Source organism: Podarcis raffonei, chromosome 5, assembly GCF_027172205.1.
Source record: "Podarcis raffonei isolate rPodRaf1 chromosome 5, rPodRaf1.pri, whole genome shotgun sequence".
Classification (NCBI taxonomy): Eukaryota; Metazoa; Chordata; class Lepidosauria; order Squamata; family Lacertidae; genus Podarcis; species Podarcis raffonei.
In genome coordinates, this window is record NC_070606.1 from 21127501 (window position 1) to 21154598 (window position 27098).

Consider the following 27098-nt stretch of genomic DNA (forward strand, 5'->3'; position numbering starts at 1 on the left):
CAGTTCTTACTGAGCCCTTAAAACCATCTGCCCATGTTTGGATTGTAGGATTTGAATGACAAGCCTTGCATATCTTCTCTCTTTACGGAAAAAAAAAGTCTTAAGGTGTATGGAGAAGGGTTAGAAAGCCATGAGACAGAGGGAGAGCCTGGAAGCAGACTTTGGCAGAAGCTGGAGACAAATGCTTTGGCAAGGATGTTTGCTCTTTTGCTGGAGGTTTTCCCTCTCTGTCAACAACCCTGCTGCTACCTTCAGTATGGATCCATCTTTGCTCAGGGCAATGAGAAGAGCTAATCTTATTGGAGCGAAAAACAACAACACAAGATTCCCTATAGAGTTGAATTTTTTAAACTTAGCATTTCCAGAGAGCATTTAAGGTTCTTCATCCACATTACAAATGGAGGCCTGGGGCTGGAAGACAGTTACTACATTTTTACAATCACCCAAGGCTTCAGAAACCATGCTTTATGAAGATGCGGGCACGTGCTATTGCCCCACTCTTCTCCCTTGCCCACTCCGACCTCCCGTCATGCACTGGCTCCACCACAATCTCCTAGCTTGCATTAAACCAGAATTTCCCATTTCATCCAAACCAGGGAACCCTAGTGGTTGACAAATCTGAAAGGTAAGTCAGGATTGTAAACCATGGTCCAAATTGTTTCTTACTGCATCTGTGTCCTGGCTCACATACATATTAATGTTCAGGTCATTTTCCCCCCTCTCTGTTGGTTTTTTGAAGGGAAGAAAAAAAAAGGAGACCAATCTATTCCCTTCCTCCACCTGGTAAAATGGAGAGAGAAAGTTGTGTGGAGGTGGAGGGGAGGCCTAGGGCTTCCTCAAACCTTGCAGCTGATATTTCAGACCAGGCACTAGTTCCCAAGATCCAAATGTGTTGTTGATGCATTTTTTGCTTCCTATATGTTTTTGGGGTTTTTTTGCTTGAAATGTACATTACTTAGTTGTTCTAAATGAAGTGTCCCATTCAATAACTGCTGCTGAATGATCATGGAAATGCACTTAGCAAAGAGGGCGGAAATATATCTGATGTGTTCTTCAAAACAGATAAAGCACAAAGAGGCGACGTTAAATGTTTTCAAAGATCTCTCAGCTGGGGTAAGAGAGAGAAACTCCTTTTGGCGGGGGAGTGGGATAAGTAAGATACCAGTATGTTTTCTTTTCCGGCATCATCAGTCCAGAGACTGCAAAAGCTAGCAAATAATCCCCGAGAAGATTATTGTGAGATATCACATTAGCTTATGATCTCAAGGAAGGTAACAATCCACTTCTTTCTTAGCGCATGGCACAGCCAAACATTGTGGTGAGACTTTTGTTGTCCTTACCTGTGGGCAGTCCTTGATGTAGTGTCCCTTGTTGAAGCAAAGATGGCACAGGTAGTTGGGTGGTGGTCTCTTGCTGGGCTTTCTGGCTTCTGAGGAGAGGGATATGTCGGAGAAATGTTCAGTGAGGGAGCTCAAGCCATCTACTATGTTATTAAGGGAGCCATAGGGAGAGGCACTCTTATAGAGGCTGCTGCTCAGCGCCTGCCGAAGGGGGAAAAAAAGAAATGAAACAGGATGATTTTCAGTGGGAATAGAAGCAAAATCCACATCTGAAATTGCACTGCCTTTGCTGGTGACCATATGACTGGACTGAACAACAATGCTATTTTTTTTTAAACCCGAAAAGGGGTGGAAAGCAGTATCAGTCTAAGCTTCCCTTCACAAAAATCATTTCTCTGACTTGCTGCAAAAGTTAATGACAGGAAACCAAGGCTCATACTTAGAGGTCTAGCTTGGATTTAAGCAACCAGACAATGCACACGGTTGCAGCCCCGGCGAAGAGAAAGTTACCAGAGTATATTTTACAGATCCCTTTCTCCCTGATCTCAGCACCACATGGATTATTTGAATAAGCACTCTTTCCCCACCTTTTGTTGGACTATAAAGTTGTCTGCAATCAATAAATGGTGCCAAACACCCCACAGCCTCTCAATGGTAAACAAAATTACTAATGGGTCTATTTTTAAAAACAGATCGGCATCACACAACTGCTCGAGACCCCATGGTGTATATATTCCACATGCAATGTCTGTTTCCTAAGATGGTAACTGTGGGGAAGAAAAGAATCATTGATCACAAATTCCAATACCAACTAGAACCTGTTGTCAGACTGTTCTATGTTCTACTGAAAGATTGCTCCATATAGAAGGTTTACTACCCTAGACACTGTGCTCCCATCAGCACTTTAAACAGTCATGGCTTCCGTAAAAAAATGCTGGGACGTGTAGTTTGTTATGGGTACTGAGAGTTCTTAGGAGACCACCCCTCCATCCCTATTCACCTTACAGAGTTAAAAATTCCCAGAGTTCCCTGGGAAGAGGGATTGATGGTTAACCCACACTGGAAATTGTAGCTTTTTGAGGAGGAATAAAAAGGTAAAGGGACCCCTGACCATTAGGTCCAGTCGTGACCGACTCTGGGGTTGCAGTGCTCATCTCGATTTATTGGCCAAGGGAGCCGGCATACAGCTTCCGGGTAATGTGGCCAGCAGGACTAAGCCGCTTCTGGTGAACCTGAGCAGCGCACGGAAACGCCGTTTACCTTCCCGCTGGAGCGGTACCTATTTATCTACTTGCACTTTGACATGCTTTTGAACTGCTAGGTTGGCAGGAGCAGGGACCAAGCAACGGGAGCTCACCCCGTCACGGGGATTTGAACCGCTGACCTTCTGATCGGCAAGTCCTAGGCTCTAACTAGAACCCAAACCACCCCTTCTCACCCGCGTCCCTTTGAGGAGGAATAGGGGTCTACTAATAACACTCAGCACTCTTAAGAAACTACAGTTCCCAGGACTCTTTTTGGGAAGGAATTATTGTTTGAAGTTGCATACTACTGCTTTAGATATATAGTGCAGGTGGGATTTGTGCCTTTGGACTGCAATAGGTGCAACCCATTTGGCATGTTCATATGTCAATAGGAATTGCCATGCCTGTGGCCTTTTTGCCTGCCTTAGAGCTGTTAAAGGCATAGAGCTTGCATCAAATAAAAAGCAGCAGCCCTCTCATGTGCTGCTTTTAATCTTTTGCTTCCCCATAGCATTTGCCACACGTTTATCCTCTGAAGTATTGCAGGACATGCCTCCTACACTTTTTATTTTTTAAAAAAATCCTTTTTAAGGTTAGCTCCACCTCATTCTATGTAGGGATGGGCATATTGCTAAAATGGCCAGTGTCAGTAGTGGGGCTAACCATCTGTGACATTGCCATCAATCTGGAAAACCCAATTGTTATGTCATCATCTCCTAAATTTGGAGAGGCTGAAACAGTTGTCTCCTTGACAAATGAAAGCATCTTATGGCCTTTGTTTGTGAGACCTAAGATAACCAAACTGAGCAAATCACCCCCTCAGTTCAAGAAACAAAAACTAACCCTATTTCGTTCAACATACACTCAAAGACACTAAGGGTTTGTCTTTGGATGCTATAGCTTCCCACAATCATTGTGTGGTATAACTTTGAAGGAAAATTTCAAAGAGTCCACACACACACACAAATGTAAGAGAAAATATTTGGCATCCAAGGCTATCCAAGAGGGAAAATTAAAAATCTGTAAAAAGGAAGAACAATAAAAAAAATCAAAAGTAATTGTTCATTTGTGACTGGTTAAAGAGGCCTTAAACACAGTGTTCTGGATTTTATAGTCAAATGGTAACAAGGAGAACTCAGACCTACATCTGTCTTAGATTTTTCTGTGGGAAGCCTGCAGCTGTTTTAACTGTTCCCTGGCGAATGGCCCCTTGGTGTCTCTCACCTCCTTGGGATGGCTGCTCTCTCTAGAGCGAAGGTCATACCCAGCAAACACAAGGGGCTTGCTATTCCGAAGCCTCAAACCAGCAGGAAGCACATAATCACTAGGATGGAATTAATATTCTTAATAGTGGGAGAGAGTCTGTATTCCTTCAGGTGCCCTTAGATGTTAATAAATGGGTGGACCACCCTTATTTAAAAATTTCTGAGGTAAAATGCTATGGAGAAGATTCCCCTGAGGATAAGGTGTAATGCCTTTGGCAGAGAATTTTTTTTGAAAAATCATTCTCGGATGACTAAGAAAGAGTTCCTTCAACTTTTCGCAGGGACCATCCATAATGTACGTTACACAAAACTGGAGCAAGGAGTGGGAAGGATACTTCCTTCTCTTCCTTTTCCTGCCTTTATTTCCCCTCTCTCTCCCCTATGCCATCTCCCAGTCAAATGCCTATCCCTCTATAGTCAAGGCCATCCCTCCTTGCCCGCAGAAAACCTGGTATCTTTAGTGTTCAGAACAGAGCTGGATTTTTCTTGCACATCAGTTGTATAATTTGTTTAACAAAGCCTTTCATGTATTAAGGACTAACTAGGCCTGCTTTCAAAGGGTTAGGATTGCCAACAAGATGGTATTTTACTGCTCTTTCCAATAAAACCACATTGTATCAGGTAACCCACACTGGAGTCTGAAAAGCCAGTCAATTCCTTATCCTCCAAGGTTCCATCTATGACCCATCATATTTTGCAAAGGCCCACAACATTCTACTACATCTCTTCCACTTGCAATCCATGATGCATCCAAGCTCTACCCCTGACAGGAGGTTCTGATAGGCTCTGTCTCCTGCGCCCACCGAAGAGGATAGTAGTTGTTTTTTTAAACCGAAATTTAATTCAAAATAGTAAATCCATAGCTTTCAAATGCAGCGGCCTCCATTGCTAGGCAGACAACAGCAGGGTCTAGGCAAGAGGTTGACCAAGAGCCTTTGTGCCAAATCAGTTCATGTTAGAGCTGCAGTCCATTCTCAAATATCACAAACTAACCATCTCCTTCATTTTTGGAGAATGTTTAGAAACATGTTTCCTTTTTTTATTTGCAAAGTTTGCTGCATTATTATTATTATTATTATTATTATTATTATTATTATTATTATTTACAAATGTATACAATATAAAAACTGACAGAATTTGCGAATGCCTACTACAAGGTTGTAACTAAGTGCGCTCTCTCTCTCTCTCTCTCTCTCTCTCTCTCTCTCACACACACACACACACACATACACATTCATATAAACAGCAAGGTCTCTCAGGGTGAAACTTATTGTACAGGCCAGAAACAGAAACACTGTTAAAAACAGAAGTACAGTGGTACCTTGGGTTAAGAGCTTAATTCGTTCCAGAGGTCCGTTCTTAACCTGAAACTGTTCTTAACCTGAGGTACCACTTTAGCTAATGGGGCCTCCCATTGCCGCCGCACCACCGCCGCACGATTTCTGTTCTCATCCTGAGGTAAAGTTCTTAACCCAAGGTACTACTTCCAGGTTAGCAGATTCTGTAACCTGAAGCATCTGTAAGCCAAGGTACCATTATAGCTGAAATGAAACAAGTTTTTGAAAAGAACCTTTAAGTTGTACAAATCCTAGAGAACTGGTTGAGGCTTTGTGCATTGCTGAGACAATAGGGACAAGTAATGTAGAGGCACTGGTGGACAAAAAGGAGTGCGGGGGGAGCGCAGTGCAATCCCAGTGGGGTGCCATCATGGCTGCCTCCCGCCCGCGCTGGGCGCCACGCCCCTGCAGGTGGCGCACCACACCCCCAGGACACACACCAGCCCCGCCCCTGCCTGCTCTCCGCCCCCCCCCCCAGTGCTGGAGCATGAAGCTCCGCCACTGTGTAGAGGTACTTGTGGAACATGAGGGATGGTATCTGAATTGGTAATGGCTCGGAACTGATCTGCCTCTAGGTAGTTTTACATCGCATATGAAATATTAAAATAAAATGTTTGCTTGCTGACACACATTCTTTACTCCTTCGCCTGGTGTCATCCAGTTGGCCCATGTTGTTGGAGGACTTAGGTGACTGCCACTTCCGTTCCACACCCGCAACTGAGACATGAACCACAACTTGTGAAAGGTGAGGTGTCCATGCTGCACAACTTGCTCCAGGCTCACTGGATGCCACTCCCCACTACCACAATTCAAGTCCACAACTGGAATCCACATTATTTTCCTCTGATGACTTAGTTCTCACTAAACTCTTTCCAACTACTGCAGTCTTGGAACAGCCTCCAGTTGGCTTGAGAGGAAACCCCTATATTCCTGCAGCCTGAAATCGCAAGAGGAGAATTATTCCACTTCATAGGACCTTATTCCACTTCATAGAATCATAGAGTTGGAAGGGTCCACAGAGTCATCTAGTCCAACCCCCTGCAATACAGGAATCCTGACCACAGCTGTCCCTGGGTGGTCTTGAACCACCAACCTTCTGGTTAATAGCAAGATGCACTGACCCACTGCACCACTGGCAGATGGTCTCACTTGAACCTGCTGACTGTAAAGGAGGACCAAGCTACTCACGGCACACCTTTGCATCTAATGTGTGAGCATTAAAGAAAGAAATGCAAATAGCACCAACTATTTCTCTGTGTGTGGTGATGATGATCTAGATCACAGCAGACAGGAAGGGAAAATTGAGCCCTTTTCTCCTCACACTTTCTCAGAAGCTTGTATTTGCATTGGGAGGAAGCTCCCCAGTTGCTGTGGAGACATCTGAAGCAAGCTCGCCTGCTCTTCTGTTACTGTTCCTCTTCAGTCCTACTCTCTCCCTATCACAGTCTGCATCCTTGGCAATTTCCCCATCGCCCTCCAGATGAACCTAACTCCTAGCCCTTCCTGCTGCTCGCCTGGCTTCGCCTACTTCCTTCCCCCTTCCCGACAAACCGCTCTCCTGGATTTTGGATTCTGACCTGTGCGCTGGAAAATATAACCATGGACTTAGCTTCTTCCTCTGGCCCAGGTTAGGCCTTCCTGATCAAAAGATAAAATAAACAAAACATATATATGTATTTTTAAAAAAACAAACCCTAACCAGTCTGACTACACTTTCGACCAGCCTATAAGCAGATCTGGATTCAGATTCTTTTTTATTTATAAGTTCTAGTGGAACTGAAGGGACGCACTCCCAAGGATAGAACATCAGGATTGCACCCTTGCTGACTGAAGTAGCCTGAGTCATCCGGTTGTTTCATATGATTCATGAGGATTCCATTGGGATGAACATTCCTGAAGGCCCATTACCGAAGGGAAATAATCCTGGCAACAAGTTGCTAAGAGGAAGTGCTACGAATGTCAAACTAATGTTGCAGCCTTCCAAAAAACCTTTCCCCACATCTGGAAACTGCTTTCATTTACACACTCTTAGTCTTGCATGTTCCTGTATGCACACACACGCAAAACAGAAACCTTTGCATTACAGTGCTATATTTCAACAGAAGAAGCTCAGCATCAAACAGCACATGACTGGAAGTAGCACATTTTTTTATTCATGTGTGTGACATGAGTTGCCACGTCTCTTTGTTTACCAAAAAGAAAGCTGGGGTGGGGGTGGGGGGTTGATTCAGATCTGGATTCAGATCTGGATTGTGGCCATGGCATGCAGAGGCTGTTAACCCTTTCCCCACCAACATTTCCCCACTGTTTTCTCATTCAAAGGTAAATCTATCAAATTTGCACTTTTCAGAACGATAGGAGAACTGAAACACAGCCATCTTTTGAAAATTCAACACTTAGTTGAATTTTGCAGTGGAGTTCTCCAAGCAAATGATGGTTACAAAATCATCTATTTTAGGGGGAAGTGTACTTCGATATTAATATAACAGTGAAAATAGCATACAAAATGCATTGTGTTGGGGAAAATTGCTTGCAAAAATGAGAACACTCGTCAAAACTGCACACAAAAATTGGGAGAAATTTGCACTAAAATGCTGGTGAATTTTCATGAGAATTTTTTATTTAATGAAATTGCTGCAGAAATGTGGAGAAATGGATTTAAAACTGGAAGAATGAGAAACTGAGAGAACCAAAATTGGCAGATCCTTCCACCCCTATCTGAGAGCAAGCTCCATTGGACTCAATGGGGCTTACTTTTGAGTAGAGCAGCATAGGCTTGAGTTGTAGATGCCCACAGCCATTCTAAGACATAAGAGTAGAACCCACATATAGAAGGACCGTATAACTGGCTTGGTACATTGCGGCATACCTGGAGCACAGCAGCACAAACATAGACAGAGCTGAAGTAGCAGGAGAGTTCTAATGGTTTGGGATGTCTCCATGTTCTTTGTCCGCCCCCCCCCACTACAAAATAAGAACCATTTCTTAAGATCCCTTGTTTACTGTTGCCATGTTTGTTTCTTTATATATATATATTTAAGGAACACAGTAAACATGTTCTTGCTGATGTGACGAATTGCCTCAAAGTACTCTATCTTGGCACACAAAAGCATGTACGTGTATTACTTTTATTCCAAAGACACATCCAGTGGGACCTGTTTGTGAGCCAGAAAAATGGCATTTATTTCTGGGAGGGGGCAGTTCTAAAGGTTGGAGGGGTAGGGATAAATAGAACTTGATACACTGCATCTACATGTTTATAAAAATGGTCAGATAGCTTCATCTTTCAGTGCCAATTTTCAGCACAGTGAACATTTTTTATGGCCAAAGTTATAAGCCCCTCTGAAACCAAGGGGTTTCGGTGGAAATTATGACATCACCTGGACTACAAACCAGAATAATGAAAATAGGGCATGTTAACTTCTGCAGCCAAAAAATGCTCCTTTGGGAAGGGAGGAGGTGAGGATTCCAGTTTCAACCAGCGCTGCAAATATAGTAGTATAAAATCTACAAGGAATTGGGTAAGAGGTCATCTAATTGCCCAGAGCTGTATCAGCACATTAGCGTTTAAGGCAGGATGAAGCAACTGCTGCACTGGGGTTATAGCCCCATCCGCTATAGGGTAGCAAGCTGATGTGGAAAAGTATCGTGGTAGGTTGTGGCAACTGTCGCAAAAAATGGCAGAGGCATCATTACACAGAATCATAGAATCACAGAGTTAAAAGGGACCTCAAGGGTCATCTAGTCCAACCCTCTACAATGCAGGAATCTCAACTAAAGTATCCATGACAGATGGCCATCCAACTTCTGCTTTAAAACCCCCAAGGAAGGAATTTGTTGAGCTAGGGTGACAGTGTGCTTTATTCCACTTCAATTGTGCAAACCTAAAGTTCTGGCATGAGACCGAATCCCTTGTGCAAAATACTGAGACTGGAAAACTCAGAATCTGGGCTTTTAGGCGGCTTGAATTGAATTTTAGGCTGTCAAAGGTGACACAGTGCCAAACCTTGAGAGTCCCTTATATGAGGTGCATATAGCTTAAAATAAAATAAAAATCCCAGGGAAGTTGAGAGTTCAGTTAATGAGACGCAGTCTTAGAGGAACTTTCTAATTCTTGTCCAAAGCTCTGCAGGGAGCCTTTTCATCCGCTGAATGCTAAACAACCGGCTACTTATACTAAAGAGAAGCCCTACACACATGAGCACTATATTAGGGACAAGGGTGGCCATTCACTCTGCAAATAACATTTCACGCATGCGCACACACCGCCTTCCCATTTCTTGTCAGTGAATAGCCTCCAGCCGAAATGTCCCTGCAGTTTCAGTCTACTAACCTCCCTGACCTTTCTCCCCCCCCCCACAAAAGGGAGGTGCACAAGTTAAAATTTGGTTGGCCGACCAACCAACCCAACACTTGCTTTTGTTTTTGAGTTTAAAAATAGGCACATAATTTTATGGGTGTTAGCCGGGATCGCCAATGAGGGAAGGGTGGAGGAAAGGTATACAGTATAGGGAAGTGGGAAATGAGCAAGGACTTTGTAACTCCAGCCCATCAATAGTTGTTGTCGGATTCTGCTTCAAGCGTCTGCTTCCTGCAGGAAACGTCATGTCAATCTGACCTATGGCTTGAAGCAGCAGCAGCAGCAGGGAGGGGGAAGCAGGGGCCAGCTTTCGTTCTGCTGGGCCTTTAAATGCTCCAAATGGGAGGGAAATAGCAATGAGGAGAAATACTTCTTTTTAAAGAGCGGCACACTTAAGAATTAGGTTTTGCCTCCTGCAGAGCTCCTTGGGGATTAAATGTTTGGCTAAGGAACTTTTATTGCAATTCCATTTTAAGCTGCAGATCTGAAACCATTTTGTTTGTGTGTGTGTGTATACATATATTGTTCCAATGCAGTCCAGCGCACTTGGCAGAGCAACGGACATAACTGCCAGAATTTAAAAGAGATCAATCTTGAGGTCACTGTCGGAAGTAGAAGGAATGCTGAATCTACCAAGCATATGGTATAGTCGCCCTGATAGAGTATCTCTGAAGTAAATATATCCATACGCAGGAAAACAGAAAAGGGCCAAAAAAAGTTCAGTTTTCTTTTCAAGATTGTGATCCAGAATGTTAATTTTTCAAATGATGCTTTCCCAGATGAATTGGTTGTAACTGTGGTAAACAGCAGCGGTATCATCTGAATGACGCTGATTGCTTGAACCGTCACTGCAACTTATTTTAAAATGAACAGAACAAATAAATAAATGAGGTTTAGTTTTCAAGTGAGGCTTACAAATTCTTGGAAGCTGGGTTTATTTTCCACCATAATATATGTCAAGAGGAACAGGCTTATTGCTCAATAAAATGGAAATTAATTGGCCTTTAGAAAGAAACATGTCCTCATACTTCATAACTTCTAGACTGGGGATTAATGGAACAAACAAAATAGGCTTCTGAGAAGCCATAGCTCCATGTAAGAGATGTAAATCTGCCCCACATGTGGATAGGCCCTTTCATTTGGAACACCATGAAAGCAGAATTGCCAAGCAACTAGCTTTCTTTTCTGCTTCAGACCGTCAAACCAAGAGACGAACATTTTTCAAATAAAAAGTTGGGAATAATAAGTGACAGTTGCTGTCAATAAAATACAAGACTGGAGTCAGGCTTCTTCATGTGTTGCTGCAATTCCTACACTAACAGTGCAATCCAAACCCAAGATCCACCGGGATGAGAGAGTTTGGGTATGGTAGGCCCTGGGCTTTCCCAGCTGAGTCAGAAATACATTGGAGTAAGTCCCTCATGCCAGCTCAGCGGACAGAACTTAAGCCTGTGGAATTTACAGTGGCGTATTTCTTTAAAAAGGAGGGGGTGCATGTGTCAGAGCAGGACAAGACAACTCAGGGTACTCTTGGGCAGGAATTTACTGCGGAATTTGTGCTGCTCATGGGTAAAAGTTTGTTTGCTTGTTTGCGGCATCCTTTATTTATTTATTTATTTATCTATCTATCTATCTCCCGCCCATCCAGCTGGGTTTCCCCAGCCACTCTGGGTGGCTCCCAGCAGATTAAAAACAGAATAAAACATCAAATATTTAAAACGTCCCTAAACAGGGCTGCCTTCAGATGTCTTCTAAGTTAGATAGTTGTTTATTACCTTGACACCTGATGGAAGGACGTTCTACAGGGCGGACGCCACCACCAAGAAGGCCCTCTGCCTGGTTCCATATAACCTCACATCTTGCAGTGAGGGAACCGCCAGAAGGCCCTCAGAGCTGGACCAGGCAGAACAATGGGGGTGCCAGCCCTTAATTTTTTTGTACTACCTTTAATCACACACATTATGTCATACCACACACAAAGAGGGGAAACTTATAAAATCAGACCACAGGTGTGGAAGCTCAGAGTCAGTCTGCCTTACCCACTGTTGTCTGCTCTGGCTGGCTGTTGCTCTCCCAACTTTCGGGTCAAGGTCTTACCTAGCTCTGTTAACTAACTAGGTGGTTTCATAGTTCATTCCCTCTCCACTGGACCCTCACAACAACCCTGTTAGGTAGGTTAGGCTGAGAGATCGTAACTGGCCCAAGATCACCCACTGAACTTCATGGCTGAGCAAGGATTGGAACTGTGGTCTCCAACTCTTTAACCACTATGCCACACTGGCTCTAACTTAACTAGATATTCCTGCCCCACATATTCTATTTTCTTTCTAATCCTTGGTTTATAATTTTACTCACCAGGAGCATGCATACCAAAGGTGGAAGAATCCCTTCAAGATGCGGTTTCATTATCAGTTTGTTTAAAACGTTTCACAGTGCAAAGTAATACAGAAAGAAAATGTAGCCACAGGTAGCCAGGATTTTCTCTTAGGCCACATTAAATTCAAGGACTGGTTGTGCATCTCCTTAAACCAAGTACATTGTGAAAGGGTTTTTATTTTATTTTATTTTTAGAAAAGGGGTGACTTTTCTTTCATTTTGAGTCAGAGGTGACTTTAATTTGGTATTTAACTGAGAGATGGTATTGAAAAGACTTAGCAGGAAATCCCTGCTTCAGACTTTACTTCTGCTTTGAATTCAATCTGTGGCTTTAGACCAGCCACAATTCTGCAGCTTCACCCTCCATTTACAATATGACAAAATGTTGGGAACTAAGACAGACAGAATCTAGGATGTTAGCATAGTGGGGTTCTTGAATTAAAATGAATAAATAAATCCATTTTATATAGCAGACAAATAGTCTGACTAATCAGAAGGAAAATATGCATAGCTGGCCAAGTGGGAATGATTATATTATTGCAATAGTAAACACCATGTAACGGCAAATTATTTCTTACATTTTATTCCTTTGGGATTTTAATTAGTCGTCGCAATTAGCTTTGTTCTAATTCCTGCATGTTTTCGAAATGTGAATTATTTGCTTTTGATGTCATTTTAAGAGGCCATGAAATACTATAACTCTCTGCTGAAATTATAAAAATGCCTGGGCATAAATAAACTTACTTAAATTGGACAGAGTGTGTTTCTTGTCTAAGCACAGCAGCATGTATTTCATGAGTGGGGATGATAAAAGTGTCAGAGGAAAGAGACTGAAATTACTGATAATTCATTTACCATTAAGTGAGCCAATTCTAGTATTGATTCTGGTAGTAAGCACTTAATCTGGATTGGCAGTGGAAATTACCAATCAGGCTGATTGTAAAGCTGCTGCAGTGCTAGACCACCCAACCAGAACTGTCAGATACATTCAAAATGGTACCCCTGCCATCAGCAACCAATATTGCAGGAATTCACATTCTGTGTCCTCAACAAACCCCGTAAGAAGAGCTTCGTAAAGGATGGGATTTGTTTTTTAAATATTATTAAATGCACTGGGTTTGTTTAAATTGAGGAAGCTCAAAATTTGATGGCTGTGTCGTTTTGACTATTATGTTTCTGGTTTTTCTTTAATTTTATATATATGTGCATGCTTCTTTGTATATTGTAAGATACTTTGAAACCCAGTTCAGTCCCCAAAAGTGGAAATCAGTTAAGTAACACCTGTGCTAATAAGTAATGAAAAGGGCAACCTGCAACAAAATGTTACAGTGTATTTTCACTTGGTTAGAAGAATATTTCTCTTAGCTGGTTGGCTGGAACTCTTATGTCCTCTTCCATTCCATTCTATTCTACCTCCCTGTTTTCAAATTTTCTTTTCCAGCTGAAAATCAATGTCTAGTGAGCTTGCTCCATCCTTTGGGTTTTCCCAGAGTTTTCTTTTTCTTTTTAAACTGCGAATCTCAGGGTTTTCCCCAATTTTAGGGGTGCAAGGGGCACACCAGGGGAGGAGAGGGAGGAAAGCCCTGCTGTGCTAGTGGAAGTCCTTGTGTGGGCTTCCATTAGTGGGACTCATTAGGTGGAACCAGCCCCAAGTTTCCTGATTTTCAAAAACCAGTGAATTTTAGGTCACATCCACTCCGTGGAATCTTCGGGACTGTAGTTTGTTAAGGGTGCTTGGAAGTGAAGTTCTGTGAAGGATAAACTACAGTTCCCAGGATTCTTGGGGGGGGGGTGCCATGATTGCTAAAGCAGTATTAATGTGCTTTAAATGCATTATGTATGTGATCTGAGTTTGATCTGCAGCCTTCTCCACTCAGATACTCTCCAGGTATCATTTGACTACAGCTCCCATAATCCCTCACTGCTGTTAGTGTAGTCTAAAAATAGACTATATAAGTTGTCTTTGTATAGTTTTGCCCCTAGCAAGAAATTTTCTCCTAGCAACAGGTCTCCCCAGCAACTGGGTTTCCTTAGCAACAGACTTCTTTATTAGACGTGCTCCGAAGGGGAGAAAGAAATAGTCTGTTGCTCTGTCCAGATGACTGAAGACAGCAGGGAGGAGACATGATTCTCTGTATATACTTTATTTTCCTTAGACCAGTAATTGTATAATAATAATAATAAATAATTTTTTATTTATACCCCGCCCTTCCCAGTTCAGAAAACCGGGCTCAGGGTGGCTAACAACAAATTTAAAACACTTAATTGATGTTGCAATGTTAATTGTTCAATTAATACTTTAAGCAGAACTGGAATTGGTGAGGAAATCACCAATAGATGAACTGAACTGAGAAAGAAGATTCTGGAAGGTTTTCTGGGTGAGTCTGCTCACTGAAAAAGGATCCCCAAATGATTGGCATAGTGCACTGACAGTCTATGGTTCCTGGGACTGATGGGAAATGCTGCTCCTGTCCATGAGATGCCACCAGTGTGACGAAGAAATGGAAATGAAGGTGTTGGATAATTGGATGTATCCTGGATTTCAAATATGTGCCATAGACAGTCTATGGGGCAAAATAAATGAGGTGTCACTTGGGGCATAGCTGATGGAGGAGTAAAAACCTGCCCCCTCCCCAGATACTAGGGGTGAATTTAGCCTACTCTCCAGTCTGTCCCTTGGTGAGGCTTATTTCTATCTCTTGTTTTAGTGAAAGGTTGCCATTCACCTACATGCCATTCATTCCTATGGAATATACTTGGGGACAGACGTTGGGTGGTCCACCAACAGAAATCCCATGGGAGAAGGCAATGCACATTTTGCTACTGTTCTAGAACATCCCTCAGTGTTAAAGTAGGCAAAAAGCTGTGCTAGAATTCCACTTCCCACCTTAGCATTCTACCACTTCATTCCCACCTCATGCTGCTGCATATGTAGACCCAGCCTGATTTTTTCAGTCTTCCTTTAGGCTTATTTAGGAAGGTATTATTTATCTCTGTGTGCTATCAGAATTTTCTTGGATATTGCACTGCAATGGAAAAGCTTTTCTGCTGTTCTCTTTGGGAGTAGGAGTTGATTTATGCCACAGAAGTTCTAAAGACTTTGGTTTCGCTGTAATATAATGGTGCAGCGTATTTTTCTAAATTATCATCATTGTACCACGGGCCTACATAACTCAACACAGTCGATGCAAATTAAGTGCCTTTATTGTACCGTGCAAGGAGGAATGAATCGCTTGACTTTGGATACGCAACCTAACGTTTATTTTTCATCGCTGAAAAGACCTCTTAAAAACCAACTGCTCAGTCTTGCCACTATGGTAAGGCCAAATACTATGTGTACAGAAGGGAGACGTTTGGCTTTTCTGCATTGGCACACAACCCAACTCTTTAAATCTAAAGCATGTGAATAATTTAAAATTCCTTCCTTGCACAGTAAGGCAAAAAATTGCTGCAGCCTGACAGACAAGGCTAAAAATTTACAAAGGATGTGATGAAGAACAGACGAGGGGGTTTATGCCAGAACTAGTCACACATGGCTTGATAACGCCAAACTTAGTTTTATGGCTTACCTTTACTCTGAAGCAGGGGCATTAATGTCTCATTGCTGCTGAAGCCTTTGCTTCTTTTCTTAAGGGCGAGTAAAATTCCTGTCACATTGGGAGAGGAAGGTCCAGATATTGTGCACACAAACACACACCTGAGAGACCCAATGGTTGTGGTGGACAACAATGGCAGCATACTGGCGACATTTATTCTAGAATCAAGGGAAGCAGAGTACTTGTTTTTTCACTGTAGCCTACACAGCCTAGATCTGATGCTCTCCCCCCCCCCATTTTTTGAAAAGCACTTCTTGAGAAACAGGATTCATTTGCAAATAAAAGCAACTGTGTCATAAGCTGCTCTAACTCAGCTGTGATATCTAAAGTTTATTTTTTTAAAGAGAAAGAGATCAGACAAAATAATCCCTCAGTTAGAAAGAACATGAATCTGTATTTACTGCAACCTTTTGTGCATGTGTGATGGGGCACAGACATTCATCCAAAGGCTCTAAACACAGATACACACACAAAAAATCCTGACTTTCTCCATTATTTTCAATGGGTAGCTCTCACTTCTGCTGAGGGGTTGGGGGTGGGGAATAACTTCAGAAAGAACCAGGAAGTTACATTCCCAGACAATTAATCTGTGACTCTAATTTTCCTATCTCTACTCATATCACTTTCCTTACATGCCAGTCACAGCCATGCAAGAGGTCCCAGATTCAATCCCTGACTTCTCCAAATACGGGTGGGAAGGACTCCTGCCTGGAACCTGTAGAGCCACTATCAGTTTACTTCAATGAAAGCTGAGCTAGATGGGCCAATGAATAAGGCAACGGCTTATGTTCCAGTGTGACGTCACTTGTCCGCTACAATAATACGGGTGGGGGTCCCACACAAAATGATTCTGCAGATTGCTGCCTGCATAGTTCAACTTGCACCTCTGCTTCTGTAAGAGCTAGAGACTTGCCTTTTCTTCCTTTTCTTTCAATGAAAGCTGGGGATCTGAAAAAAAAGCTCCTGAGCCAAAGGGGCACCAGGGACACTGCCAGAATCCTGGCAAAACCTGGCCAACTGGGACATATGTCAACCCTAATAAGAGTCTAATAATCCGTAAGCCCTTTCAGTCACTGGCTTCAGTGATCACTAACCCAAAGCACTAGTTAATTGGCTTGATTCAAGAACATTAAATCCCTTCTAAAACGTCAAGCTCTAAAAGCAGTGGCTTAATAAGAGTTGGGGATATTAATGAACTTCAAGCACCAGTTTAATACATCTTGATGTCCTAGAATCCATTCTATATTCTAGGTATTAAGCATTGCCATGTTAACAATAAACCCACTGCTGCTAATATTGCTTATTAGTAGTAGTAGCAGTATTCTGAAAAGGGCACTTTAAAAATAAAGTAGAACAAAATATGAACTCATTTTATGTTTGCTATCATTCTACCTCTTTGATGGCACAATTGGCTTTTATGCACCAAGCCACTATAGCCATCAGGGTTTTATTCAGAAGGCAGCTACTGTGATGAGAAAAGCTAGAGGGACAAAAATATTGGTTAAACACAAAAGCATTTTGTGGGTAGTGGTGCTTTTTATTTTTTCCTGTCCAGTTTCTTTGGTCAGCATGCCGGTCACATCCACAGGCACCACCATGCAGCCTTGCAAGCCCTCTCTAATAAGAACTCTTCAGAAGCTGTCTGTTTCCCCCTCCCGCAGACAGATCCCTCCTTTGCCATTTCTTTTCAGCCACGCAGCAACACATTTCCAGCTTGCTTATTTTGCTCCCTTAACCTGTTGCTATTTTTGCTCCTTGTTCAGTCACTTTCCAAATATTATACCTAGCTATGTGTCAGTCGTCGTCACTGCTTGGACTTGGGCAATGCCAAGATAGGACAAAACTGGAAGGCGAAAGGAATCCGCAAGCAAAGCAGGCAACCCTCCTCCTTTTTTTTTCCAAGTCCACAGATGAACGGGGAGAAGCTCTCTGAATTGCAAAGGCATGCAGTCCTGGAGGGGGGAAGGGGGAATTGTATCCACGTCCACATATACACACACCATCCCTTGTTTCAGACTAGGGGAGGGGGGTGTCCCAGCTCAGTGGAAGAGTGAATGCTTTGCATACAGCAGTTCTAGGTTCCATCCAGTTAAAAAGGATCTCCACCTGAAAAGGGATGCCCACCTGGAAAGAAGTATGATGGAAGCCCACCCCACAAGCATGCAAAAGGCACAAATCATACTGCAGAAGTTAGGATGTCAAGAAATAGGAATATACAACATCACAAGCCACTTTCCTTGGGTGGGGTAAGGCGATTGGGCATCCCTGATGGCTGAACCAAGGGTGCTTTTTATATATATTAAAAAGTGTATTTATAATATGAATACAATGAGAGCAGTCCAAAATCAAGCGTTTTAAAACTTGTTCCCTGGGAGTGTTAAGCATGGGAGTGTTAAGCATGCACCTATATTATACCCACTGAAATCAATGGGATGTAATAGTGTGTAAACTTGGATGGATCATACCCTATATAGTTACTTTGTTTTCCAACTTTATTCTATTCCCCCATCCTGAACGCTTACACTCAATTCAACAGAACATTATTATTATTATTATTATTATTATTATTATTATTATTATTATTAGAGGCTGCAATGCTGGTGGCCAAACCTTCTGTGCTTTAAAAAACCCCTTATGTGTTGATTAGTCTGCTGAGCAATGTTTGCATGTCTGCCACAAACCTCCTGCATGTTACGGAGGGTTCAGGAATGTATAGTTAGATGTGCACAATCAGTTCAAATAGGAACCTGACCAGACCTGAGGGGGTCTCACCATTGCTAAAGGCAATCAATCCCAGAACATATTCAACATCAAACCTCTGATAAGCTTCTAAGGAGCCACAGGGAACCTGGGAACAAGAGTTAGGCTGGATCTACACTGACCTATTTAACATTATTTCCCCCTATTAGGACGATATTAGATATTCCGTCCTAAAACATCACAGGGCATACTTGTTAATTAAAACATTTTTTACCTTGGTATTTTTCATCAAATGTAGGTAATACTCAGCCACACCATTTTTCAAAACCCTGTTTCTTTCTGTGGGTTGCTGGTTGCTCTGCTCCATCCTCTGGTGTCATTTTTTAATTCTTCCTCCCTCCCTGTATCTCCTTTATTATTTGCACATGTCAGTATTTCAAAATTATTTCTTTATGTATTTATTTGGAGAAGCAAAGTTAGCATTTTAATCAAGGCATCCAAGAGTGTGTGACAGCTAATTAGGAAAAAGGAAAACAACTAAGATTTAGTTCTAGTGGCCTGACCTTCTTCGTAGGTAAGTAAGCTTTACATTAAAATAAAGTGATAAAAACGACAAGGTAATAATGCATTATAAATACAAAAAGTAGGATGTCATGTGTCCATCTATGTTATCAAAACCCTTCCCTAACCCTTACTTAACATTAAGAACCATGAGTGTAGATCTGCCCTTGAAAATAACTCCATGACTTCAAAGCCTTTTGAAGCCATGAATGAAAGCATACCACAGAAATACTCCAGAGTATTCATGCCATCTTTGGCAAGGGAAAGCCCAGCTGACCACCCTTCCTTAGTCCAAATATGGCGTCCTGGCCCAAGGAGTTCCTTAGCTGCTAACTCGGCCTGCTTTGGGGACCAGGATGCACCCAACTAATCAGCAAAGTGACATCACCACGCAGCATGGGTAAGATGTTTCCCCAACAAGCGTTCCTTATTCCATCTGGTGTCATCATCACATTCCACATGTGGGCAGGCAGTGTGCTAAAAATGGATGGGGTCAACTGCTAAAGAACACCTTGGGCCAGAACAGACACCTGTTTTGGGGGTGGGGGGAAGGGATGCCTCCTGTGAGGCAGCTCTGGACAAGGCTTCACTTCCTTGCTTGTTTTCAAGGTTTCCTGGGGCAGGTAATGAAATCCATGGCCAAGTTCAGTCAGCAGATTTGCAGAATTCTTCATGGGCCAATGTTATTCCCACAAAGAACTGCCCTGCTCCAACCTTCGCATTTGCTATAAGATCTGACCCAACCAACTGATGTCATTTTAAATGCATTGTGAAGAGGTAATGGGAATAAAGCAATTTTAGATCCACATACCCCACGCCAAGGAAATGTGCTTTATTTCCTCTTGCACTGCACAAGGACATTATTCATGTTTTCAACTTCCAGCTAAAAGCAGAGATTATGATTATTCCTAGTATTTATATGGCACTTTCTGAGTACAGTAGTACCTCGGTTTAAGAACAGCCCTGTTTATGAACTATTCGGTTTACAAACTCCGCAAAACTGGAAGTAGTGTCTTGGTTTGAGAACTTTACCTCGGTCTATGAATGGAATCTGAATGGTGGAGGGGCACCTCATTAGGGAAAGCATGCCTCAGTTTAAGAACGGTTTTGGTTTAAGAACGGACTTTCAGAATGGATTAAGTTCGTAAACCGAGGTACCACTGTATTCGTAGCATGTCATATACGTGATCGCCATTATAGCCCCCATATTGCAGCTGGGGGTGGAGGCATCTGAGGCTGCCAGAATAGAGGTTTGCTTAGTTTCCCACTGAGTGGCAAATATTGAACCAGAGATCCCCTATTTCATGTTTTCATAGTCCAATCTCATGCATTAAATCCTGCAGTGTCGATGGGGCATTCTTCAGAGAATGCTGGCACACGTTTGCAGCCTTTACCACTCAACCACACCAGCATTTAAAATGATTTTACCTCACTTGAGGATGGGCAGACCAGTCCATTTCCAAGCTATGTCAAGTGTGCATGTATTCATAAGTCTGTTCCACAGTTTCCACATGAATCTGCAATTCTTTTCAGCCACATGAAAATTCATATTTAAATTTGCGTTTCAATACATCACAAGCTATGTAAATATGTGTTTTATGTACACGTTTCTAAATAATACATTTATCTTAAAATATTCATTTGAATAACTTTTGGGTCATTTTGAGCTGAGCACTATATCACAAAACTCTGGAGGGTATTTATGTCCCCATCCACACTTCAATCAATCAATCAATCAATCAATCAGTCACATTAGTCCAGGAGGCTCAGACTGGGTCAGTTCACGTTGGAATTCGCAGAGATCTAATGCCTCAAGAATCTCTAGACTTATTACTCAGATAGACACACACACACACACACACACACACACATACACACACAAATGCAGCAGCAGTTATATGGCCTTCAAACACCTACAATCTAAGGGCTAAACATAATTACAAATGAGACTTGTTTTACATATATCTGTATACTGACAAATTGAGACTGGTTTTGTACATGGACGCAAAGAAGGGGGGGAGTACAGCTGACAATTACAAATGTGACAGTAATGTGATTTTTGATTTATTTATTTTTTTGTTCATGGAAACTTGCCTGAAGAGCCCAAAAACATAACCTTGTCAAAAAATGTGAGTTGGGAGGTCCCCCAATTTTCAATTTTGTCCCGTTAATATTTATCAGTTTAAGAGGTTAAGAGGTTCGAATGCCTAAGTTTTCCAACAGAAGAGGGTTGGGTTAAAAGTGTTCAAGGAAAGAACACACAATACAGTGGTACCTAGGGTTAAGAACTTAATTCGTTCTGAAGTTCCGTTCTTAACCTGAAACTGTTCTTAACCTGAAGCACCACTTTAGCTAATGGGGTCTCCCACTCCGCCCTGGCGCCGCCGTGCGATTTCTGTTTTCATCCTGAAGCAAAGTTCTTAACCCAAGGTACTATTTCTGGGTTAGCGGAGTCTGTAACCTGAAGCATCTGTAACCCAAGATACCATTGTATTGCAACTAACGGTGTGAATACAGGAAGGACAGTGAAAGCAAAATATCCCACACAAACAATGGTTGAATTAGAACGTCCTGCCTTAGTTTAATATGACAAGAATAAGTCTCAGTGAGTTTCACCTTCTCCCCCAGTGTGGCTATAAGGAAGAGTTTGGAGCCTTTTACTTGTAATTAAGCTTAGGGACGCGGGTGGCGCTGTGGGTAAAAGCCTCAGCGCCTAGGGCTTGCTGATCGAAAGGTTGGCGGTTCGAATCCCCGCGGCGGGGTGCGCTCCTGTTGTTCGGTCCCAGCGCCTGCCAACCTAGCAGTTCGAAAGCACTCCCAGGTGCAAGTAGATAAATAGGGACCGCTTACTAGCGGGAAGGTAAACGGTGTTTCCGTATGCGGCTCTGGCTCGCCAGATGCAGCTTGTCACGCTGGCCACGTGACCCGGAAGTGTCTCCGGACAGCGCTGGCCCCTGGCCTCTTAAGTGAGATGGGCGCACAACCCTAGAGTCTGTCAAGACTGGCCCGTACGGGCAGGGGTACCTTTACCTTTACCTTAACTAAAGCTTAACATTACAGCAGAACATTAAACTTTGCTTAATCTTAACTCTGGTTTGTTTAAACAAGGCTGCTTCTTAAACCATGGTGTGAAGTTGACTTGATTTAAACAAACCATTGCTAAAATTTACCACAGTGTATCAGGTCTGGACGACACAGAATGCTGCAATTACCAAAAATAAAAAAAATAAAAAATCGACTGGCCGATGAACATAATGGACAAGCTTATTGCTATTATTTCCCCAATAATAAATGAAATAGGTTATAATTCCAATTAGACTGAGATGGTTTCCCAATGAAGTCAATGTTCAGTTTAGAGGTCCTACCAATGGAGGCATAGGGTCAACAAGGGTCAAGATGGGCATCAACAGAATGAATTCTACATATTGACTGGAACTATTCACTGCAGATTTCTAATAGATATTATTGTACTGACCATTTATTATATATTCCCTATCACTATGCATGGCTACATATTGGATGAAGAACATGGCTGCTGATCTCTCAGTTATCTCTCTCCATGATGTCACTGTTTGTCCCACTTATAGACTTTCAGCCAGATTTGTGATCTTGTAGAAGGGCTAAATTGCTACTAGTTAATCCATCGCATTTCCATCTCTCCCAGTCTCCCATTTTGGTCTTCTCATATTGGCCCTTGTCAGCTCCTGAAATGTGCCCTACTGTATAAAGCCCTGGTGTACAGATACACCAAAACTGAGGATCAGTGCTGCTGGAAGCAGAAAAAGAACTCTGAGTGGTCAGGTTGATAATGATTGATGTGTATGAGAAAGTATTTGTCACAAACTAGCAAAAAAAAATCATTCTGAAAGCAAGTGAGCTGAATGTAGCCAGAACAACCAAGTCCTTTCGGAACTGTGTTGCAATTAGCTGTTCGTAGAGCAAGTCCCTGTGGTATCAAGAGAGCTGGTGTACCATAGTGTCTAAGAGACAGGTCTGGGAATCAGGCAGTTTCTGGTTAATATATCATCTCTGCCATGAACCTGTTCACAATAGTGGCTGGGGCAGAGGCACTTACCTGTCCTCCCAGTACATGAGTCGCTACTGCTTACCAGGAGGGGTGAGATGGTGGGGAGGTCAGCCTGGTACAAATGCACTAGCAGGAATGTCAGATTGGCTCTGCTGGTGCGTTGCATTCACACCACACTGACTCAACTGCTGCCTCACTCTTCCCACCCCAGATAAGCAGCAGTGACTTGCCTGCCAGATGGTCAGGTAAGTGCCTCTGTTCCATCATGCTGTCTGCCACTGCCTATTCATTCATTCACCTATATTCATCACAGCCCTGTGAGGCAGGTTATGCTAAGAGAGAACCATTGACCCAAGGTCACTCAAAAAGTTTCGTGACTTGACAATTACTACCCTGGCAGCTGTTGTTGCATATAAAAAGATTTTTTCATATGCCACTAAATGGAAATCTCAGGGCACACCAACAAAGGAAGAGTGGATTTGTAAATTAAGTGAGTATATAGAATTGGAAAAATTAACTTCAATTATAAGATATCAATCAAATCAAAAGTTAAGAATGGAGTGGAAGTATTTCAAAGATTATACTGTATGTCAAAATATTGTTCTAAAAATGACATGCTAATAGGCTTAGAATAAAAATATGTAAGCAATAACAAAACCAATAAACAAAGAAGAAAAAATCAGAATGTAACAAAAATGATTTATTGTAGAATGCAAGGAAAAAAGGTAGAAAGAAATATAAAGAAGTCGAATTGCTGTGGAGGGAAGTAGGGGGTGGATGGTGAGTTTTATAATTAAGTGTATAATCAAGTAGCTGTTGTAATTTACCGTATTTTTTGCACCATAACACTCACTTTTTTCCTCCTAGGAAGTAAGGGGAAATGTCTGTGCGTGTTATGGAGGAAATGCCTACGGGTGGCATGCCTACGGATTTTCCTCCTCTAAAAACTACGTGCGTGTTATGGTCGGGTGCGTGTTACAGAGCAAAAAATACGGTAGATATGATATTTTATGTGAGGGAATCATTGGGAATTTTGGTTATTATGTATATATGTTAAGTTTCAATAAAGATCTTTGGGGTTGGGGAAGTTTCTTGACTTGAGTGGAGATCTCAACCACGGTCTCCCTTGCATACAACACTCTAACCACTAAACCACAATGGCTCACCAACTAGCCTTAGTCCACTAGTGATGGTATCTTTCAGCCTCAGTTTGCCATCTGCAACAAGGGATAGTAAAATTGATGGACCTTACGAGATTGTGAGGATTACAAGAAAATAATGCATCATAATGGCTTGGAACACTTGAAAGCTAAGTAGCATCGTGAAGACCTGTCCTATCACTTAAGCAGGGTGTTCAGGGGAGCAGAGCATAATGGCATCCAAGCAGGGAGGGGCAAATATTCAAATTATTTCTAGTATACCTTTCCATGCATGTGTTGAAGGCAATTCAGATAAAAGGAAATATCAGTAACAATAATTAAAATTAGTAAAGCAAACCAAAGTATAAATAAAGCCGCATCAGAAAACAGCAGCAGAAATTTCAAAGACATCAGTTTCATAAAACGTCTTCAATGGAATATCCAAGCAAAGAAAAGCTTTCCTCCGACACCTAAAAGAAAGCACCAAGCAGACTTCTCTGGGGAAAGTTCCATAATCATTGTGCCAAAACAGAAAAGGCCTTGTCTCTATTAGTCACCCACCAAACTCAGGCTGAAAACATCTAGGCCTGGGTTGCTGATGATCTAATGGGCAGATTCATAAGCAAAGAGGGTGGTCCTTCAGACTGCCAGATCCCTTGGCACACTTACAGTTCCACGTAGATCAACAGGATTCACTTCCAAATAAACATGTTCAGACTGAGTTGTTAAAGACAGCAAGGAATCAACAGAAACACAAACTTATCAGAAATCTTTCCTGGGATGAAGTAAAAAAAAAAAAATGGGAAAGGAAAGGAAACAGGAAGAAAGCCCCTAAAAGACTGCAAAGTGCTAATGCTTCAGTTTAGGGAAGGTACTGTAGAGGACAACTTTCACAGATTATATGCAAGGATTGGATTAGCTTTTTGTTCACAATGCAGAGGAAAAAGTAATGTCAGTGTACTTTGCACTGGGTTTGTTTTAAAATAACAGTTTGCCTTCATAGTAACTTGATCACAGGGGGGGTGGATAGGAAGAACCTCAAACTTAATAAGCAGTTGAAGGATGCATGACTTAAAAGAGGGAAACAACGGAAGGGCCTAGCAGGGATCAACAGACATACAGTTCTGTGCTCTTTGGAAAGTAGCAGGCCCTTAAACTTGTGAGCTGGCATTCTTCAAAGAAATTGCAGAATTATGAAAAGGAAAATTTCTGTCACATTCCTGCATTGATAAGACTAACAAACTAAGCAATTCCCAAATAAGTAGTCTGCTGAAGCCCACAAAGAATCCTGTAGTACTTTAAATAATAACCTATTTATTGTGGCATAAGCTTTCAGACTAATCAAAAGCTTTTGATCTGGCAAATAGCTTTTGAAGATGGGTGGTATAGGAGGATAACACATAGCTCTGTTCCACTGAACTGGCATTGCAACCTGGACCAAAACTTCATTTCTCTTTCAAAGCAGGAATGCTTTGATAAGTTCACAAAAGTTGCTAGACTACACAAAAAGATTTACTAGTCTGCCTGCTCACACATGTCTGCACTGGGGGCCTAAAATTTAAAAAGAACCAACTTTCGTAAAGTTCCTTACCTGCTTAGCTGAGGACCATTCTTACTCTAGACAAGCAGCTACTTACAAACCACACCACTAATTGGCACTGGTATGCCAGTGAAAGCTACTATAAGATGATGTCAAATAGTAATATCAAGTACCCAAGTCCAAGACATGTCCATATTTAACAGATGGAATGGCATGGCAGGGGTATCACAGGGTGATGTCATTGCAGCATCACTAAGGGTTACATTGGGAAAGGTACCATTAGGGGGTGGGGTAGGGAGAGCGATCTGACTGTGGCAGGGTGCAGATTCACAGCAAAGGTTGGCCCAAGATTCAACAATATTTTTTTCAAAAGCAGTGTAACTTGAGAGCATGTTCTGGGTATTTACATATCTCATAACCACAGAAATATTATTTATTTGTGTGTATCCCATCTTATTTCCTCAAGTTCAGAAAGTGTATCATGCACCATCACAGTTCCACATATACAGAGTACAACAGATATCCAGCTACTTTGTTGTAACCAATTTGCAATACAAGAATATTTACAAATGGCTCTGAAGTCACTTCTTTTTGAAAGCAATCAATATGATTGCCTGGTGTTCACAATAGACTCTCCCAGGTTCAAATCCCTTCTTCCTTTGATTATTCTGCAAACTGCATCACAAATAAAATGACCTGACACAGAATGATACTGGGATAAGTAATGGCAGATTTATTAACAAGAGGCTCCCTAAACTTGTTTTCTAAATAAGACCCATTATACACATGCCACTTAAAGATCCTTGGGACCTCTCTTCTGCTATTAGCATGCATGTTTGAAATGTGGAGATGAAGTTCTAAATACAAATGTATCGGGGGTTTTAATAACTGCTGTCCTGGTAGGAACTTAGATGCACAATTTAGTTTCAACCCTTCGGCAGATGCTGGTGTCACCTGTGTGAACTGAAGTAAAGTACCTGAAGCACATTTTAAACCCTCCATCTGATACTTTCCCCCATAGCTATATACATTTGGTGGGAAGTGTAGCAGTTTATTTCCAAGTTCTGCAGCAGGAAAAGAGGTCACAGTACCTGTGGCAGAAGTCACCATGCCTCTGGAACTGGTTTTGCCTTCTTGACAAAAATCCCCCCCCCTTACACACACCCTACATGCAGATAAACATCCTAACTGAAACACACATACAACAAAGCCAAATGAGCGCCCCATTTTCTGCAGTGCCCATGATGGCATCTATTAACTCTCCTTTCCCTTCAAATCCCTCAATCCATTTTTTTTAAAAGGTGAAAAGACCACGTTTTTAAAAGAAAAGGCACTGCATGAAGGTGAAACTGCCAACCTTGCCTTGCTGGGAAAGATAATTTAGGCAGGTAAAGTTACACACCATACAGTGAGATTGCATCCAAGTTTGGTCCCAGGCCCAACCCACTATAGACCAGCATCCTGGCTAGCTAAGTAGGGGAGTGTCTTCCTCTTGCAGTAGATGAAGGGGGATACAGTGACATTTGAAGAAAGTATAACCACGCACAGTGACAATGCCCACTAACTGAAACAGAGGAAGATGGAAGATCCCCCACCTGATGAAGTATTTTAAC

The 27098-nt window shown here is 42.1% G+C and overlaps 1 protein-coding gene across 1 annotated transcript in view; it reads right to left on the reverse strand.

Annotated features, from left to right (window-relative positions):
- The window catches only part of ZCCHC24 (zinc finger CCHC-type containing 24), a 107307-nt gene that overhangs the window by 78063 nt on the left and 2146 nt on the right, over nucleotides 1-27098 (reverse strand). The window contains exon 2 of the mRNA XM_053388177.1: nucleotides 1341-1541. Within this exon, the coding sequence (XP_053244152.1) occupies nucleotides 1341-1541 (201 nt within the window). The remainder of the gene's footprint in view (nucleotides 1-1340; nucleotides 1542-27098) is intronic.